This window comes from Hesperophylax consimilis, chromosome 5 (assembly GCF_061612785.1).
Source record: "Hesperophylax consimilis isolate HC1 chromosome 5, BYU_Hcon_1.0, whole genome shotgun sequence".
NCBI lineage: Eukaryota > Metazoa > Arthropoda > Insecta > Trichoptera > Limnephilidae > Hesperophylax > Hesperophylax consimilis.
In genome coordinates this window covers 33,087,024-33,105,440 of record NC_142840.1, presented here as the reverse complement: position 1 = coordinate 33,105,440, position 18,417 = coordinate 33,087,024, and the positions used below count along the sequence as shown (strand labels likewise).

Below are 18,417 nucleotides of genomic sequence, written 5' to 3'. Positions count from 1 at the left end.
TTTTTTAATAAAATGTCTGTTTTTTGTTATCAGTAATTTTAGTTCTGTGTTTAGACGAAAAAACGTAAAGTGAGGCATTTTTTAAACTTTTTTATGTTTGCATTCATAATTGTAACATTGAAAAACTATATATTATATTGATTTTATTGCAAAGCGAAAATACACGGACCTTGTGACAAAATATGCCAACCAGAGGGATTAAAGTTAAAATTTGAAAACGAATTTCGTTGTATATTTATATTATTGCCATGCTTAATAAAATACATTCAAAAAGAGCCTATAGATGTACAAAAACACCGGGCGCATTTCAAAACACAACCATATTATGGAAACAAGTAATTCATTTGATTCCTGTTTTCCAATAAAATTTTATAGGTATTTCCGTTTCATATTTCGATGAAAATATCATGACTATTCCCTTTGATGTCATAAACAAAAGGAAACAGATCAAAAGCACCGGTGAAATAATATTTTCCCTCAACATTTACTTTATAATAACTAACGGAAGCAAACGTGCCATTTTACGATTTATGGTTTTATTTGGAGAAAGCATTTAAAAATAAATTTGTCGAAATATTTCCCCTACTGAAATCGCGATACATATCGCGTTTCGTTTGGTTCACGGAAAAAAATATTTTCACCTGAAATATAGGATTAACATATTTCGCACTCCCAAAGTTAGACTGCCGTGTGTCAAAATAAATACAATTGTGATGGTGGACTTTGAGGTTTTGCTCCTTTTATGTGGAATTTTTTTTTATATACAATTAATGAATTTACAATCTCTGTCACTGTTCCACGGCTTCGAAACCTGAGTTCACGGGTTCAAATAAATTTATTGAAATTATGATTGTGTTTTTTCACAATATTTTCATAAAAAAAAATATCACTTAAACGGCGCTGCAAAAATTATACAATTTATATTATCGTTATTAATAAGGAATATATCCGTCACGTTCCAGAGTGGTAAATAATTTTCATCCTGGTGTCAAAAATCAGATCTGAATAGCCAAGTACTTCCACACCTTCCTCTTCCCCTCTCCCTTTTCAGCATCACAACGTATCCCGGTTGGTGATGCCAATAAAAAATTGCCGGAAAAAATTCGTAAAGTACGTTTTTTGTATCACTATTTTTTAAAGCCATAAATAACTGTACACTATTATAGTTTAACAGAGTGCAAACAACAAAAAAATCTACGTAACCTGACTACGTAACTTTGAGATTTTTAATTTAATTTTTTTGGGAAAACCAACAGTCACGACAACCCACACAGGAGGCCATGAGAAAAATATTTTTTTCCTCAGGGCCTAGGTCATCTGTTAGGATGATGTGTGAAGGGTTGTTTTAAAGGAAAAAAAGGAGAGTAAATACTATGAAGGAAAAGGGAATTAGGGTTTGGTAAGAATCTAGGGGTCAGTTTGTCCAGGAGTGGCGAACATACGAATATATCCCTCCCACTGTATATAGATGTGAGGTACTGACTTGAATAAGTCGAATTCAGTCTATGAAATCTTACAAATTTTTATTGTTAAGATGTGCCACTAACTAGGCATTCTTTCAAACGCATACTAAAAAACGTAGTAGTTACAATTTTTGATTTATGGTAGTGTATTTGCGGGAATGTGATTTATTATATGCCCCGTTTATAACCTAAAAGATGGCGCATATTTTTCTATTTGTCAAAAACGAACTTTTAATATTTATGCCGGTGAAATCAGCCTTTTATTTTGCCACGCATTCCTGTTTTAATGTTTGCACGCGGAGTCACGAAAAACAGGTAAATAGAGTGCAAAACGCTTCCTTACCGCTGTGGTTAACTCTTTATAATTTTATTAGAGCGTGTTTACTGTACTACTCAATTTAATCTTGTATTGTTTGTTTACTTGGTTTGATGGTGTTTAACTAAGTTAGGATGTTGTGAAATCATACAGTACCGACGTACAATTTTCATTATTTAATTTATTTTTATCAATACAGAACGATAACTTTATTATCACAATTTAAAGTCAGATATATTATGCTTGTTAAGAGACTGGTAAAAGTTTATAAAAATCTTAAAGTGAAATTAAAAATTGAAAATTAGATTTTAAATAATAGATACGCTACTACAAAATTAGCTTTTTTACTTTAGAATTTTCACTGACAGTGATAAAATGCGTTTGCTTTTTACAGTGAAAATTGCAGTTCATCTCAATTTAGTCATAATTTAATTGGACTCCAAATGCGTCCTTATGTGGAAATAATATCTGCGCTATAAAGCAGAAAGACAGAATCCTAGTTGAATGTTAAAATCTTTTCATCGACAACATATTTATGAAACGGTATGCTTTTTGGGGTTTGTTTAAGGGAGGGTTTCTGTTTGAAAAGTAATTCGGTCGGTAACATAAAAAATATATTTAAAGGAAACAATATTATTTACCTGTCAGGTGTGGTGATGGTGATGTTTGGCCTGGGGTACATTCCATCAGCTGAGCACATTACTTTGACGGAGTCCTCCTGCTGTTTGTCCTGAACGAGCCTGAAGTTTCTTTCTGGAACTAAAAATATAATCAGTTTAATTCACAGGACCAACATATACTCTAGAGGAAGAAAAGAGAAGGAAAGAGAACATAAACAGAATAAATTGCATCATGTTCACAAATCTAAGCGCTACTTTCTTTTAACGGTTTTTCATAATCAACCTACGTCGGATCTCTACATTTTTTATTTATTATAATTATTTTTTTTTCTTCCCACAGTTTTTACAAAAAAAATAACATTTTTATTTTTACATACATTTATATTTATTTTATTATATAATATTACAAAAAATATTAAATCAAAACCCACTTAGGCGTTTCCCGCGTGTGGGTAATACTAGTAATGAATATAAAAAAAAAAAATAATATAATAATTTAAGACATTATGACGGCTAGATAGTTATTTTCTTGAAATTTTATTTTAACATTTATGCAAATGCAAATGTGTGAAAAAGATATTATGATAATTAACAATCAATGTATAAAATTAATATTTGACAAATAAATTAATAAGAGTACATACTAAAGAAGAATATAATGAACGTTTTGAAGCATCAAAATAAAAGGTATTTTTTGGCAATCCTTCCTTCATCCTTCGGTCAATATCATGAACCGACTTTCCATATCTTACGAGAATTCTCTCAATTAACTCATATACTTGATCAAATGACAAACATTTCTATACTACATCGACTACATCGCAGTATTATAAAAGGATTCATCATTTAAAATACAATGACTGTTTCATTTCTAACCGTTATGAAAATACGCCTGAAAACAATTCGTTATGCTTGCTTGAAAATAATAGATATTTTTAATGTTCAGAATGTAATTTAAATATCAATGCAGCCTTCCATTTTAATTGCATTCTTAAAGGATGATAATGGTGATTTGCTGTTCCAGTAAACCACAAGTCGAAACCAAAAGTGACTGAATCCGTGCTGTTAATTATTACGCATCGCAATCTACACGTGAATTTATTCAAGAAATCGTAAAATAATTATGAATTATCATTTCAAACAAGTACAGCGCTGGGTCATACAACCGAAGTGTATATTAGAAACAACGTTTAAAAGTCAAACCTAAAAATTGTATGACGACTAAAAATATTCTAAGAATTTTCCGTCCAGGATTTGCGACGTCAAACATACCTCCAAAAATGAGAAAGCGCGAACAAACAATGAATCATGTTTTAATGTTTTCAGGATGTAACCTGAAATCTTAAGCCTTGACATTGCAGTGAGGCATAGAAATAGGAAAACGAACATAACTGCTATTCTATATTACGACCAAATCAACTATCGAGATTTTTTAACTATGGTAATTCAACCTTCTGCAAAGGTTCTTTTGCGAAGGCCGTGTAAATTCAATTCACCCTAATTTTACTTTTTGTGGATGTTGTTAAATACACAATATTGTGCCTAACGCCTGACAATAATAACTTAGAAAAGACTTTAGAAGCTTTTTAAGACCGTATAACTTGTTGTTACTTTCCTCGATCCGCAAAAAGAATACTACTGACACTTCCTTTCATTAATATGATTTAAGTTCTTTTGTGCTTTAATTAAACTAATAAAAATAAAATACTTTATATACATCATTTTTATTTTATTTAATCTACATGTTTCAAAGCCAATGGCTTCTTCTTCATTATCTTGGCTTTGAAACACGTATATTAGTATTAATTAAAAGTGGTGTAGACAAAGTATATCATTTTCATATAATAAAAATGACGCCACGAAGTAATTTCGCAACTGTTGAAGAAATAAAAAATATGTTTTAGATAACAGGATTCAATGATTCACGCAAGCAACATCTGATGGCACCATAATGGTAGTCTTTATTTTGAATGTAATATTTTGAATAATAATACCAGTTATCATAATATTGTTGTATTATTATATATCTTCTTAAAAATATAAAGCCAATTCTTATAAAGCCTTGAATCTGTGTAAAGCTCGCGACCTTGCCAAAAAAGTTTGTCGCAAGTCTAACTTAGTATCATTATTTGCCAAGTCTGTTTCAACGTCTGAATCTTGTGAATATATTTTTTCAATCATCCTATCTTCGCGTTTCTGGCCCTCTCCATATTTTTAATGGAGGTCTCTGGCATATTTTAGCATAACGCTTTTTAGTCATCAGATTCAAGTTTTATCAAATATCTAGAAAAAAATACTTTTTGCGGATTCATTATTTTTGCAGATTTTTTACCGTTTGTGTTTCACGTCGTCGTGCGCCTTGTTTTGATATTTTATTGATAAATGCTACCAAACTGATTTCCCCCCATTTTAACGGTTGTTTAAATTATAAAGTAAATACTTCAAATGTAATGAGCATCAAATAGTTCTCCGATAAAAACATTAGAGGATAGTTTTGCAGTTATCGAGAAATTTAATTAGGATGTTAAAAAAAATATATCTGATGCATTACTGATCATAATTGACCAAAATTATAATCAAGGATAACTCACAAAAGCGGCGCTATAAGAATTTTCCAATATTATTATTATGAGTTGTATTTGATATAAACTTACTCCGTAAAAAAATTTAAGCTTTTTTATAATTTGTAAAAACCAGCCGAATACAATATATAAATACTGGTGTATAAACAACAAACTTTATGGTAAAAGTAGAGCTTTCTTGCATAAAAATTATATGTACAAAATATGTATTTGATTACTTTCAATACATTTCGCTTTCAATTTAGTTTTAATGATAAAAATGAGTACTTTAACATTTTCAACATACCTGAAAGTAAAAATCACGTTCAACCCGAAGGAGGATCACTAGGATCTCCCATATATTGCGGATCGATCATGTCGTTTTGTCGTTTCCAGTATTAGTTATTAGTTCTACTACCTACCGTTTAGCCCAGCTTCGCATAACAATCAAAAAGAGATCGAACATATTCATCATTTATCTGGAAAATTATTACTTCCGGTGTGCCTCAGGGGACCATTTTGGGTCCCTTGCTTTTTTCTATCTATATAAATGATATTACGACATTTTTCCAAACGCTCAAATTTTACTATTTGCTGATGATATGAAGATATACTTTCCTAGAAAATCATCCGACTGCTGTTTGTGTATGCAAGCAGATCTTGACCGACTGACTGAATGATGTCTGAGAAATAAGCTTTTTATCAATATATATAAATGTTGCAAAGTCACATTCACACGCAACCGTTTAAAAATTCTGCATGATTACGCCATTTATGGATCGCTAGTAAATAATAAAGATTATATCCGTGATATTGGGGTTCTTTTGGACTCTAAACTCACTTTTGAGAAACACGTTGATCATATTGTCACCAAAGTAACTAAAAGTCTAGGTTTTGTACTGAGGACATAAAAATTCTTAAATTGTACCATATTTTATCTTTAAATTGCTAATTGCATGCCCTCGTCCCTTTCTACTCCCCCATCCCACTCCAACGCCAAACGTGTTTCTCACTCTATCCATCCTGTATACCTATAAAGACATATATTCTTGTGTAATGCATTATATAGGTTTATTACATTTTTGTATACTTGTTACGTAGTTTGAATTTTAAATTTGTTAATTAGTTCTGCTTTTTTTAGTCTACATTCAATAAATAGGTACTTAGTTGTATTATACCAAATCAATCATCTGTGAACATTTCTAAATGGTCTGTTTCCTATCCATCCTCCTATGAATATTATATTAGTATTGAGACTGTTTATGTTCCTTAAAATAAATAAATAAATAACAGCAATACATATTTTTATAGCACTTTCCAGTAAATTCGTCTTTTACGATCGCTTGAGGGTTGTCCGCGGCGAGGATTTTTTTAAGTAATAGGGAATTGGAGAAAAATGGGGACTATAATTTCTTAGGAATTTAATAGTATTTCATTAGAAAGATATTATTTAAAGTCAAAATAATGTATTAATTAGTATAAATTTTTTTTTAAACTTAGATATCGCACAAAACTCTCGTTTGGGGTAGGTTTATTACCACCCTTCAAAACGGGAGTGTTAATCTTAATTTCGTACAAATTTCCTTTAGTATTATATTTATTTTATTAAAAAATATATTTTTTACGTAATTAATATGCTTGAGGTGAAATAAGGATCGTTAAATTTTAAAAACTGGGGGAGGTTTTTGTCAAACGCTGGAAGCCAAAATGCTTAATAGGAGAATTAGGCAAACACATGTGAAACATTTACATTACAATGACATGTATGCATTTATTTTTTATTTTTTTTTAATACCCCAAACTAGGCTAATGCCCGTATTATGGTGGTAATAAATAAGAAAATATAAAAAGAAATCATAAAAAACATATAAAATAAAATATAAAAACAATTATACAATGTTGTCCATATATCGTTACACAAATGGTAAAACACAAACAAAAATAATAAATATATTTACGATAATATTGATAAAGCCGGAATGAATTCACTTAATGGTCTTTCTTCAGTCAGACAATAATTTCTTTCAGGAAGCTTTCCAATTTCATTCTGCCACATTCTATGAGCAATATGATAATTTTCTTTTTATCTTACTGCATTGCTGTATGTTCATTAATTAAAAACAAGTAGATAAATCTAGTGAAAATCAAGCAGGAATGTTCGAAAACTTGTGGAGTTTGTTCAAACTGATTGTGATTTTATCAGATATTTTATTTCTCTATAACCATAACCATCTTTGAAATATGTAGTTTTCTTGGAAATAATCACATTCACAACATTTTACCGCACGCCTTAGATACAAAGCTCACGATTCGAGATTTACGTAATATTCCATCTTCTAGCTAAAAGATACAGGCTGCTGGAGTCTGGAGATATCATTCCGTTCTGTGCAGAAGTCTGTGCTTCCACTGATTGCTTTAACATATAAATTATGCATGGAGTCTCTGGGAAGGAATCGTCAATAATACAGCGCGGGGGGCGGCTTGTTTGTTCTTCCCTCAGAATAGGGGCTGTAGTACTACACATGGGGTTGCTAGGAAAAAACTGGTAAATAGGCCCTTAAAGAATGCAAATGATGACTGCAGAAAACCTTAGAGAGAAGGTAGCGTGCATTTTTTTATTGTCTGTCTTCAATTGCGTCAGCCCGATTAATTTTGCTACAGGTAAAATACGTCCAACGTTAAAAGTGAATAATTAAAACTTGCTTCTAGTAGATGCATCTGAAAAATAACGTTTTCTTATCGGGGGAGTTACTTAATTACTTTTACCATTTTCGCTTCAACTGGGTACGTTGTGGAGAATAAAGGAATGTTAAAGAAGATGAAAGAAACATCGAAAATTCAATCTTGTAAGTAAACAAAGCTAATGCTGTTTCAATAAAATAATATTTTATTTTTAAATGTTCACTGCACAGTTTGCAAATATGCCATTTTAAATGATTTGAACTTTCGGTATTAAAACTTATCTGTATTTTTAATGCACATTGTTAGAAATGTCTTTTGAACGATATGATATGTACAAAGTGATATACAAATATATGAAAATTGATCCACTAAATGCAAGTTGTTATAATTTAAAATGTATCCAAAGTACATACCTTTACACATACCACGATACTTGCATTTTTTTTTTCAGAGAAAATGAACATACTAGTAATAAAATATATCCATTTTTTATTGCATTAAAATTTTTTTAAATTAAATGTTTCACGATAAAGTTCTTAACATTTTTTGGATTATTATTTAAATAGAAAGCGCAACTAGACTTTGCTTCCGTCTGTATGTTATTTGTCAGAGCTTCCCAGTGTATCGCGTTCACTCGAGGGAGGCAAGCAGGTACCTTGAATATATCCACCCTAGGAGAATCCTCCCCTAGTACCCGCCGCACCAGATGCATTCCAACGTCTAATTTGAGGTACGTGAGAAATTAACGAATCAGAACAAACGGTCGCGGCGTGCTTTGAATATCACGCTGTCGTCATGCGGGAAATGCCGTTATTATGCACGGGATTTAGGGGAAGGTAATATGTAGCATACATTGGATGCATCATTAGTTTGTTGTTGACCAATCGTACCAGACGGATCATTTGTTTTGCAGTAATCGCAGGTAAAATTCGTTGCGTTTAGTGCAATTTATTTTATTTTGCAGGAAGGCAATTGCACCCAAATGATCTACAATTTCTCTCGGGGTTATTTCAAACTTCAAATAATCGTTATTATTATTTTTTTAATAATAAACTAATGTTTTGTATGGGTTTTATGCAAAGCACAAAGGATAGAAATTATTATCGGCGGCATTTATTTTTACTCGAGAGATATTTTCAATTTGTATTGATATTTCAGGCGACTAATTATTGCTTATTTCGATCACTCGGCTAAAAATAAACGTAACTACGCTATCTCAGCTTCGTAGAAAAAATGCATGAAAATGTATGCCAGTACTGCTTCGAATTTGTGGTTGCGTAAAGTGAACACATTGTTTTCGACTTTCTGGATTCGACAAATGTCCATAAACAGGATCCCAGAGAATAATTATCCAATCTGAGTAAACCAATTGTTGTTTTTAATAACAGTATATAAATTACAATTCGTCCTAGATTAAGTATACTTTTCAAAAATATATGAGGCTCTTAATTATTATAGGCTTAGAAAATTTCCTAATTTTCCTAAATTGTCTCGAAATAAAGGGAAAAATGCAACCACAACTACAAAAATCGGGAATAAAATATTAGGTCACAATATATTGAAAATGACACAATAATCGCCGGACCTTAAACTTTTAAGTGCCAGCCTTCAGATCACCTCTTGAACTAATAAATGCTCTCGACAAACCAAACACGCAAGGGAAAACTTGTATACATTTTATATTTTTGCAAGTGGTATGAAAATAATTTCAAAGCTATTTGTATCCTATTTTTCGTACCATATCCTGTATGAAATAAATACGAGTACATTAATTTGAAAATAAATTGAGCAATTCAAAAAAATTACAAAAAAAAAATTTCCATACACTATTTACGCGCGTCGACTTAGACTTTATCTACATGATTGACGTTTTTACGAAAATGCGGTGATGTCCAACACATGATGCCTATTTACAATGAATGGAAAAATAAGACTCAATTTAAAAACTTCGTCGTTTTTTCGACCGTTGTTGTATTGTGTGTGTGGATTGCATCGTCATGCATACGACCCGTCATCAATAAAAACAAATAAAATATAATAAAACAGTAAATAAAACAGTGTTTTTCGATGTAAACCTAACGATCCTTTTTAGCACATTAACTAAATTCGATTGAAAATTATTTTGCCCAAACCATTACAAAGAATTTTAAATTTGCGGAATATTGGCATGTAAGACTTTTTGGGATCTAATTTACTCAAATAATGACTTTGTAACTACACCACATTAGTATGAAAAGCCTCACAAATAAACACTTTTATGACATACACCTTTTTCTACATTCATCATCATCTCAAACCTATTATTTCGCTTCCAACTCTTAACTTGACGCCTATCAAATATACTTAAGTATTATGAAGTTAGAATTTAAAAAAAAATCTATCTCTCTTAAAAAATATTTACTTGATCGCAAATGATAGAATGCAAAAAAAATGGTGTCAATATTAGCGAACCGTAATTTACGAGACAGGGAGTTCCGCAAGGAATAGCTATCGGTCCGTTATTGTACCTAATTTATATTAATGATCTATGAAATATGTACGAGTATTATGAAATAATTCCCGGAAAACTATACTCGAGTATAGATGATACTGCAATTACATGGTTAATTCTGCAGTCGCTGAAAATGAAAAAAATAAATTTGTTTACTTCTGAAAGAGATCTTCATCTTTCATTCACACACGTAAATATTCTTCAGACTCTTGACTTCAAAAAGATAGCTATGCAATAAACAATAAAATCATTGGAAACTCACCAAAAACCGTCATATGCTTCGTTTTCTTATCTTCCGCCATAAATGTGGAAACAACACAAGTGTACTCTCCCGAAAGTTCCGTTCCCGGATTGACAATTCTCAGGGCTCTGTGCGCCTTGAAGGCATCATCACTGGCCTTGTAACTAAGGTCCAGCTTGCCCCTGAGAATGCCCAGCTCTTGGGGCTTCTTGGTGGGGATCCACTGGTACACAGGCTGCGTCTTGTTCTTGAAGAACCACTTGACCACCAGGCCAGCTGTGTCGTCTGTGACGTAGTCGCAGTCCAGGACCACGGAGTCTTGTCCGCCCATCTGGATTATTTCTGGAACTTTCATTTCTATAATCTTCACGGCACTGACACCTGGAAAAGGAGAAATTGTTTAATTAGTACTTGAATATGTATTCTTTGAGAAACAAGTGAGGAGTTGGGCGGCTTTGGAATGTATCGTAGTAAAATATAATTTATTTTCAAATAACTGATTACCACTATTCCCAACCTAGGTTGTACTGCTCTTTATGTGTTGATACCACACAAGGGTCTGATTCCAACCGTATGGAGTCAGTGAAATAATGGCTTCCCTAGTTGAGTTGTGTTTAGAGGCTGATGGTAGTGGGAAAGGGAAAGGTGCTATCCAGCTACTAGTCATCAAACACGGCTAAAGCCACATTGCAATTCTGAATAGTGGTCTTACATCAAGGCGATGCTGAAAGTATATCCACTCTGGAACGTGCCACAAATACACCTTTTATCATTTTAAATGATTAAATTGCGAAATAATGCAAATTAATCAAATAAAATTTATTTGAGCACACCGAGATTTGAACCCGCGACCTTCGGATTTTTCGTCGTGAGTTTTACCCCTCGACCACGAAGGCCGTCTTCATAGTTTCCACGACCAAAATAATTATTTATTTATTTATTCATACACGCCCAATTAGGGTTTTTAAATATGATACAATTTAAAATACATTTTATATAATCAAAGAGTAATAGAGATATAAAAATTAAAATAAGTACAAGTATAGAAATATTAACTTAAAGCAACAAACAGAGTAAACTATAGGATGCACATTCCTATAAATTTAGATACATTGAACATTTATAAACATTACAATGTTTTTATAGGCTGATAGACATTCAGTACCTACCGTTGGTGTTCATGTGATATTTATTCCCTGTACTGTGCAGTCGGTTCATTACTGAATTTATTTCTGCTTTGGTACCTGCAATGTTACAATGGTAAGGTACCTTCTGACGAACCGTTCTACTAGGCACATGAAAGTCAATCAGCCTAAGGAGTTCAGGGGAGTTAAACATGTGATTAACAATTTTATAAAGAAAAAATAGATCAGAACATATTCTTCTATCTTTTAATGTGGCAATGAAACATGATGGCACAATATTGTGTTATATTTCAAAATTTGATGAAATGGCTCTCTGGAAATAGTTATGTTGATCTAGGATCTGATCTAATACCGGATAGAAAATTTGTGCACATTTCATGACGTTAGAGTTCACCTTTACGTAGCTGGTTAAAAACTTCGGTTAATTACTGTTATTTTATACCAACCATGAAAACGACGCGGACTAGGCAAACTGACGTTCTACTCGTACAGCTCAAGTGTGAATTTATTCATCTTTTCTGGAGAAATATGACGATGGAAACAAAAAAAAGACAAGTAATTCCGAGCCTAGAGATTATCTTTTCTCGTGATACAATATCTCTTCTTTGATCCTTAGGGGATATAAAATATCTGAATTCGCTGGGTGGAAGATTTCTTACTAAACAAGAATGTCAGAAAACTTTCATATTAGACGAGAGGGTTTTTGATGGAAACTCCCAGCCTTCCTCTACTACATCCCGTAAATAGTTTCATAGAAAGTAGTTATTATGATTACATCTTGGTCATTTTTCTATCGCCGGAGCAATATCCTAAGCTTTCATTTCACGCTTCATTGAACATGGCCTATAAATAAAGGGGAAAGGAAATGAAATATAGATGTGAAAGAGATTACAATGAGATCATCCCTTTGAACACCAAACTGCTTCAGACTGTCGAAATTCTCCAGCCAGCCCGCAATTCTGTTGTAGATTTTAATCAAATACCTGAACAATTCCAGCGTTAATAGAATTTAGGGCCTAAGACAATGTCGATGGTCGTTGGAATAATTTACTAGGAAAATAGAATACTGCTTAAAATAGACGTGTTGTTTTATTTATGTACTGTTATATTCCTTGAATTTTTTTTGGAATAGGTTCAATGGGCTAGGCACGTTATTTCTAAATTAGAAGCAGTACAACAAATACTTTATATTTTATTCGGAAGAGATGTTCAGTTTTCGATTAATATTAAAATTGTTTTAGAAGCAACAGTATCAGATATGAGTCTTTCCGTTCATTTGCTTATATCTTTTTATTTGTCTGTACGTAAACAGTGTAAATGATGCTGGCCCTCAAAAATTCACTAACATGGTTAGGAAATTCTATTTTCGGTCCCTTAAATCAGTGCTCCGCAACCGGTGTGCCGTGGCACACTGGTGTGCCGTGAGCCGGACACAGGTGTGCCGCGGTCAAATTCTATGTATTTGACATTTTACAATATTTCATTATGTATACACAATAACAAAATATTTTTCATAATATTGTCTATTTTTCATTGTCTGCAGATACTGTTAAAAGAGGTATTCACAATATATTAGAAACACTGATTAGAAAACTGTTATTGGCTGAAAAATTTGCACTTGAGATAGCTATTGTACTTTTCGTTGACGAGGACTTTATTAAAGAACATTATTTATTTTGTAAGGAGGATCCAGAGCGAACTACCGGTGAAAAATTTTTTCAAGTAACCGATGATTTCTTCAAAATATATAATATTAAATGGAGCAATTGCATTGTTGTTTGCACGGATGGTTCTGCGGCAATGACGGGTAGTATAAGGGGTTTTGTCTCTTGTGTAAAACAAAAAAATCCAACGTTACAATTTACACACTGTTGGATACATCGAGAAGCATTGATGGTCAAAAATTTACCGGAGGAATTTTTTAACACGGTGAATGAATGCATTAAAATCGTAAACATAAAATCAAGAGCCCTAAACTCGCGAATCTTTGGAATATTCTGTGCAGAAATGGGAGCCGAATATGAATCCTTATTGTTTTATACTGAAATTCGTTGGCTATCCCGAGGCAAAGTTTTGGCTAGATTGTTTAAGCTTCGTCAGGAGATGGGTGAGTTTCTTTTAAATCAAAATATGCCCAAACTATATCAGCACTTCGATGATAATTATTGGATAGCCAAACTTGCATACATGGCTGATACATTCGAGCATTTGAATTAACTTAATAACGAATTTTGGCAGAAAGAATGGCAGAAAAAGTTGCAAAAAGGATGTTTGGAAATGTACCAAAGGATCAACCACAGTACAGTTGAAAAAAAACAATTAACTTGCTAACATATGGTACCCGGGAATCGAACCTGGTTATTAAATTGGCTAAGCTCAGATAAAATGGTAGAGCAGGCGACTCGTGTACTATCAGGGGCGGGCAGCTTCTTTGGTCATCAGGCTCGTCCATCGGTTAGGAGGTCAAAGGGTAGGTTTATCACATAATAATAACACATGGGTAGTAAGGCACAAGGTATATTAAATGTCTCGGGAAATACAGGTTGACATAGATCTCCCAACTAACTCTCTCTACTAATTTATGACGACCGGATCAAGCGTGGATTCTACATGAAGTTACAAGAATTGAACACAAGAAAAAGGGGATAGGTTGAAAGCTTACGATTCGTCTTGAGGAGTGGTATGGGGCATCATGTTGAGCCAGACGTTCCCGCGCTCACAGGCGGCGGGACAGTTGAGGCAGGGATATGCACTCGGGGTTTTACACGGGAACGGGACTCCATTGAGTTAGCTCGAGCCGTAATAGTAAACATGATTGTAAGTCGATTAGCGAAATGCCTCTAGTTTGGAAACTGTTACGAGATCGCGTTCGTTATTGCGTAATTTATGCAAGTCATTGGCGGGTAGATCGTTTCCGCGAGCGACCATGCGGTCAAGGCCGAGGTCGGAGCTAGACTGTCGGAGCGCGGCGAGGCGATTAGCTTGTGCCGCGGCGCTGCGTGTGGTCCGTGCCGGTCACGTATTTTGACCATCTGGCGGCGTGTTCGACACACGCGGTGAGGGGAAGTTGGGGCAACCATGCCCTATTTAACAATAGGGAGACTGTATTACGTAACACATTCCCCCTCCGCCAGTAAAAGGCGACGTGGTAATGAAGCTTTAGGCGCTAAAAATCCTCTTCATCTTGTCGTGAGGTGAGTAGAGAGAGAAAAAAAGTTGATTTACAAAAAAAACAAAGAAGAAAGAGTACATGGTTATGCAATGATGAAAAGACAACATACAAGGTTATGCAGTGATGAAAAGACAAACATACAAGGTTATGCAGTGATGAAAAGACAAACATACAAGGTTATGCAGTGATGAAAAGACAAACATACAAGGTTATGCAGTGATGAAAAGACAAACATACAAGGTTATGCAGTGATGAAAAGACAACAACCTGACTCTAAAATTTCATTGGTCTGTTAGCTAAGTTTGAAGAGCGTAGTGTTCGTTGAGTACCAAGTAGACGTAATTTCACTGAAGTTATTTAAGTTACACTTTCACTGTAACTTGACCCATTTGAGATTGCACTCAAGTATCACTAGGGCCATAGAAATTGAACTGTGCTTCTTGGTTGTGGTTGAGAGATGGTGATGCTGAGGGCCGGAAGTGTCCGGGTTCTGATGTTGTACCAGCGTGAATTCCATTATGCTGATGTGGTGGGGCAGTGGTTGTCAAGGTGAAATGAAGTTGGTAAAGACATGGAGTAATACCAGTAAGTTGATTGATGATTGATGCGTGTGATGGCTATTATGTTGAGTTTGCGCATCGGCAAGTGGTTGATTTGTAAAATGGCCCGTAGTTGATTGTACGACGGCAAGTAGTTGATCTGTACAAATGGCAAGTAGTTGATTTGTACAAACGGTAGGTAGTTGATTGCACAATGGCAAGTGGTTGATTTGTACAACCGGCAGGTAGTTGATTGCACAATGGCAAGTGGTTGATTGCACAACGGCAAATGGTTGATTTGTACAAACGGCAGGTAGTTGATTGCAGGAACATAACTAACCTTGAGCTGGCATGCTCTGAGGTTGGTTCTTTTGAATGTGGTTTGAATGATGAGACAACTTGATTTGCTACTGCACGCACGACTCACACCTAATTTGGGTGCGGTCGGGTGTTTTTTGGTACGCAGAGATTGGAGAGAAGTGAGTGATGGAAGTGAAGGCGGCAAAGAAGTGAAGCTCAGCTTGCAGGTGATGAGGAGGGCTGCTGGTCTTCTTTTTAATCCGGGGACAGGTTATTATTATAGTCAAAATTCTTGAAGTTTACCTGCCTGGTAGACCAATGATGAAAAAACGTTTGGAGAGAAACAAATTGTGTTCAAGAGAAAAGACAAAAAGACAAAAAACGTTGTTGGTTAGAGAGGAGAGAGTAGAGAGAGATCTAATGTGCTGATTATACCATGAGTATCCCGAGATTGGGGAGACAAAAACTATCACGACTAGCGTGAGGTTACCTATTTGATTTACAAGGTACAGGTAGGTGGTTGTGCCGTAGTAACACCAAGTTTCTGAAAGAAGTTGGCCTTCCATGGCCGGTGTTAGCGCTTGAGCGATAACAACTTACGACTTTCAAAAATTACAAGAAATGTGTTGATTACCTAGGAATGGGGTGAAGAGGAAGTTTTTGAAGCAGATTTCATGGATAAAGATTGTCTTAAAGACAGACGATACGCTATGTGCGTAGGGTACACCTTCCAGATTCATGAAATTAACCTCAAGAATAATGAGGGATGAGGAAAAAATGGCGTTGAGCGAGAAGGTCTGTTGGTGATGGAGCTGATTCTCCGTTCGATCTTTTTCAGAGAACGAAATGTGGTCAACCAGCAGATTTCTTAGCTCTTTACAAATATACATGAGTTTGATGGAAGGGTGAAGGATGGAGGGTTTGAGCAGCGAAAATTGATAGTGACTGAGCTAATTCTCAATTCGATCTCCATGTGAGGACGAAATATATCAACCAGCAAATTTCCTAACTCTTTACACATATACATGAATTTGATGAAAAGGTGAAGGAGAATACACAGTAATAACAATCTAATCTTTCACGTGTATTTGGTGAAAGATTAGGGGTCGTTTTTAATCTTCTACAGTTTGTGAGAACATGACAGACCCTTGCTCAAGCTTCACAAACCTGGGAGTTTTTCTTATTCGTCTCCCAGACAACGAGTTAGGTGGTTTTGTGTCACTGTCTCAATTAACTCCCACGACACGATACCTCATAACCAACAGTGAAGCTGATGGCTAGTCCATGGTCAATGGATAGTGGATGGTTCTTGGGTCCGCTTGACAAGAAGTCCACAGGTATCAGTTAGCGTAAAAAAATTGCTGAATGCACAGCTTCATGTTTGTTTGAAGAGAACAAAAAATTCTCACTACAGTGAAGGACATTTCCCTCAGTGTCATGAGAAATACAAAAGGGTCCCAATTAAGGGCGACAAGTCAGGGTAAAATGATCTACGTCTGGTAGAACAAGTACATAGTGTCAACTTATTTAAAGAAAACAACAACAAGATATTGTATCGTTCGCACGAATCATGGTAAATATTATAACGTTTCCACGTCTCATGTAGAAATTGAACGAATTACGAAAGAACCCTAGTATTGAAAGGACGGTACAACATAGATATTTATAACCATTTATGGAACAAATTATCTCTTTGGCCAAAGTGTATGTGAGCCAGTAAAAAAGTAATTATAACGAACTTCTCGTATCACGGTAGATATTATAACATTCTCATGTATAGTGTTAGATTTTATAACGATCCCTCGTCTCATGGTGGATATTGTAACATTCTCATGTATCATGAAAATAACATATCAACGTTCAATAATAAAAAAGGTACCATTTCAATACCGGAAAAAGATACATACACAATGTCAAAAACAATCAAGTAGTGGCTATTGGTATTATCAAAAAGGACAATGGCATAACCTTTGGTTGGGTTTATGCGTTTAGTTGGCAATAATACAAGACATATGCCTAAAGATGTCTTACACAAGACACACGGTATAGCAGAAGAGACCTATTTGGTTTTACTAACTCTTTGCTTACAAAAAGGTTTGTAGTGGTTTATTTAAGACCTTTTAGGGTTTTACTTACTTAAAATGACCAAACACAAAACGGGGAACACACTTGGTGTTGCCAAAATTGCCACAAACACGAATGTTGTGAACTTTATGATACAAATTGATACAAGTGGCACCTAGAGACACAGGATGACTTAATATAAGTGACCTGGCTCGGTGTATTTGATAAGGCAAATTAATGTCATTTAAGTCAAAATATAGTACATAATATAACAAATTGGGGTCAGAAAGTTGAGATCTTAAGACTTTACATACTCAATGTGACCGCAAGGTGTTATTGTTATTGATGAGGAGGGCAAAACGGCGTTTGTTCTCCTTTACAACAACCTTTTTCAGAATTGACGTGTCAATATCAAATTCTGAAAAAAACAACAAATTAGAGCAAATGGGAATATTGAGCGCCATTCAATTTTTTAGACAAAACTGAAAAAACTTTAAAAAAGGTAATTGTAACTTTTATTTGTTACACCTTTGTAAACATGAATCAAATGACGATACCAAACTGGAATTTACACACGCATTATGATTACAAGTTACAGGGGTAGAAAATTCACCTCAATTGGGTGTATGTTGCAAAGGGTCATTGTTTTATGTACGATGGAGCCCAAAGGAACAAATGTGACGAACAAATGTGAAAGAACAATGTGAAAAAACAATGTGAATAACAATGTGAATAACAGATAACATGAGAGAATTAAAAAACATTTACATACAATGTTGTACGTGACTTTTTGTGGTAGTTATGACAAAAAATAGTTATGTAT

General features: G+C 34.3%; 1 protein-coding gene across 2 annotated transcripts in view; it reads right to left on the bottom strand.

The window, feature by feature from the left end:
* LOC149423813 (uncharacterized) overlaps positions 1-18,417 on the bottom strand; it is a 319,628-nt gene that overhangs the window by 18,469 nt on the left and 282,742 nt on the right. For both annotated transcript variants that reach the window (XM_089632134.1, XM_089632133.1), the window contains exons 2-3: positions 10,396-10,755; positions 2,421-2,538 (exon numbers count right to left, since the gene is read on the bottom strand). In XM_089632134.1, coding sequence (XP_089488260.1) covers positions 2,421-2,538; positions 10,396-10,755 — 478 coding nt within the window. The remainder of the gene's footprint in view (positions 1-2,420; positions 2,539-10,395; positions 10,756-18,417) is intronic.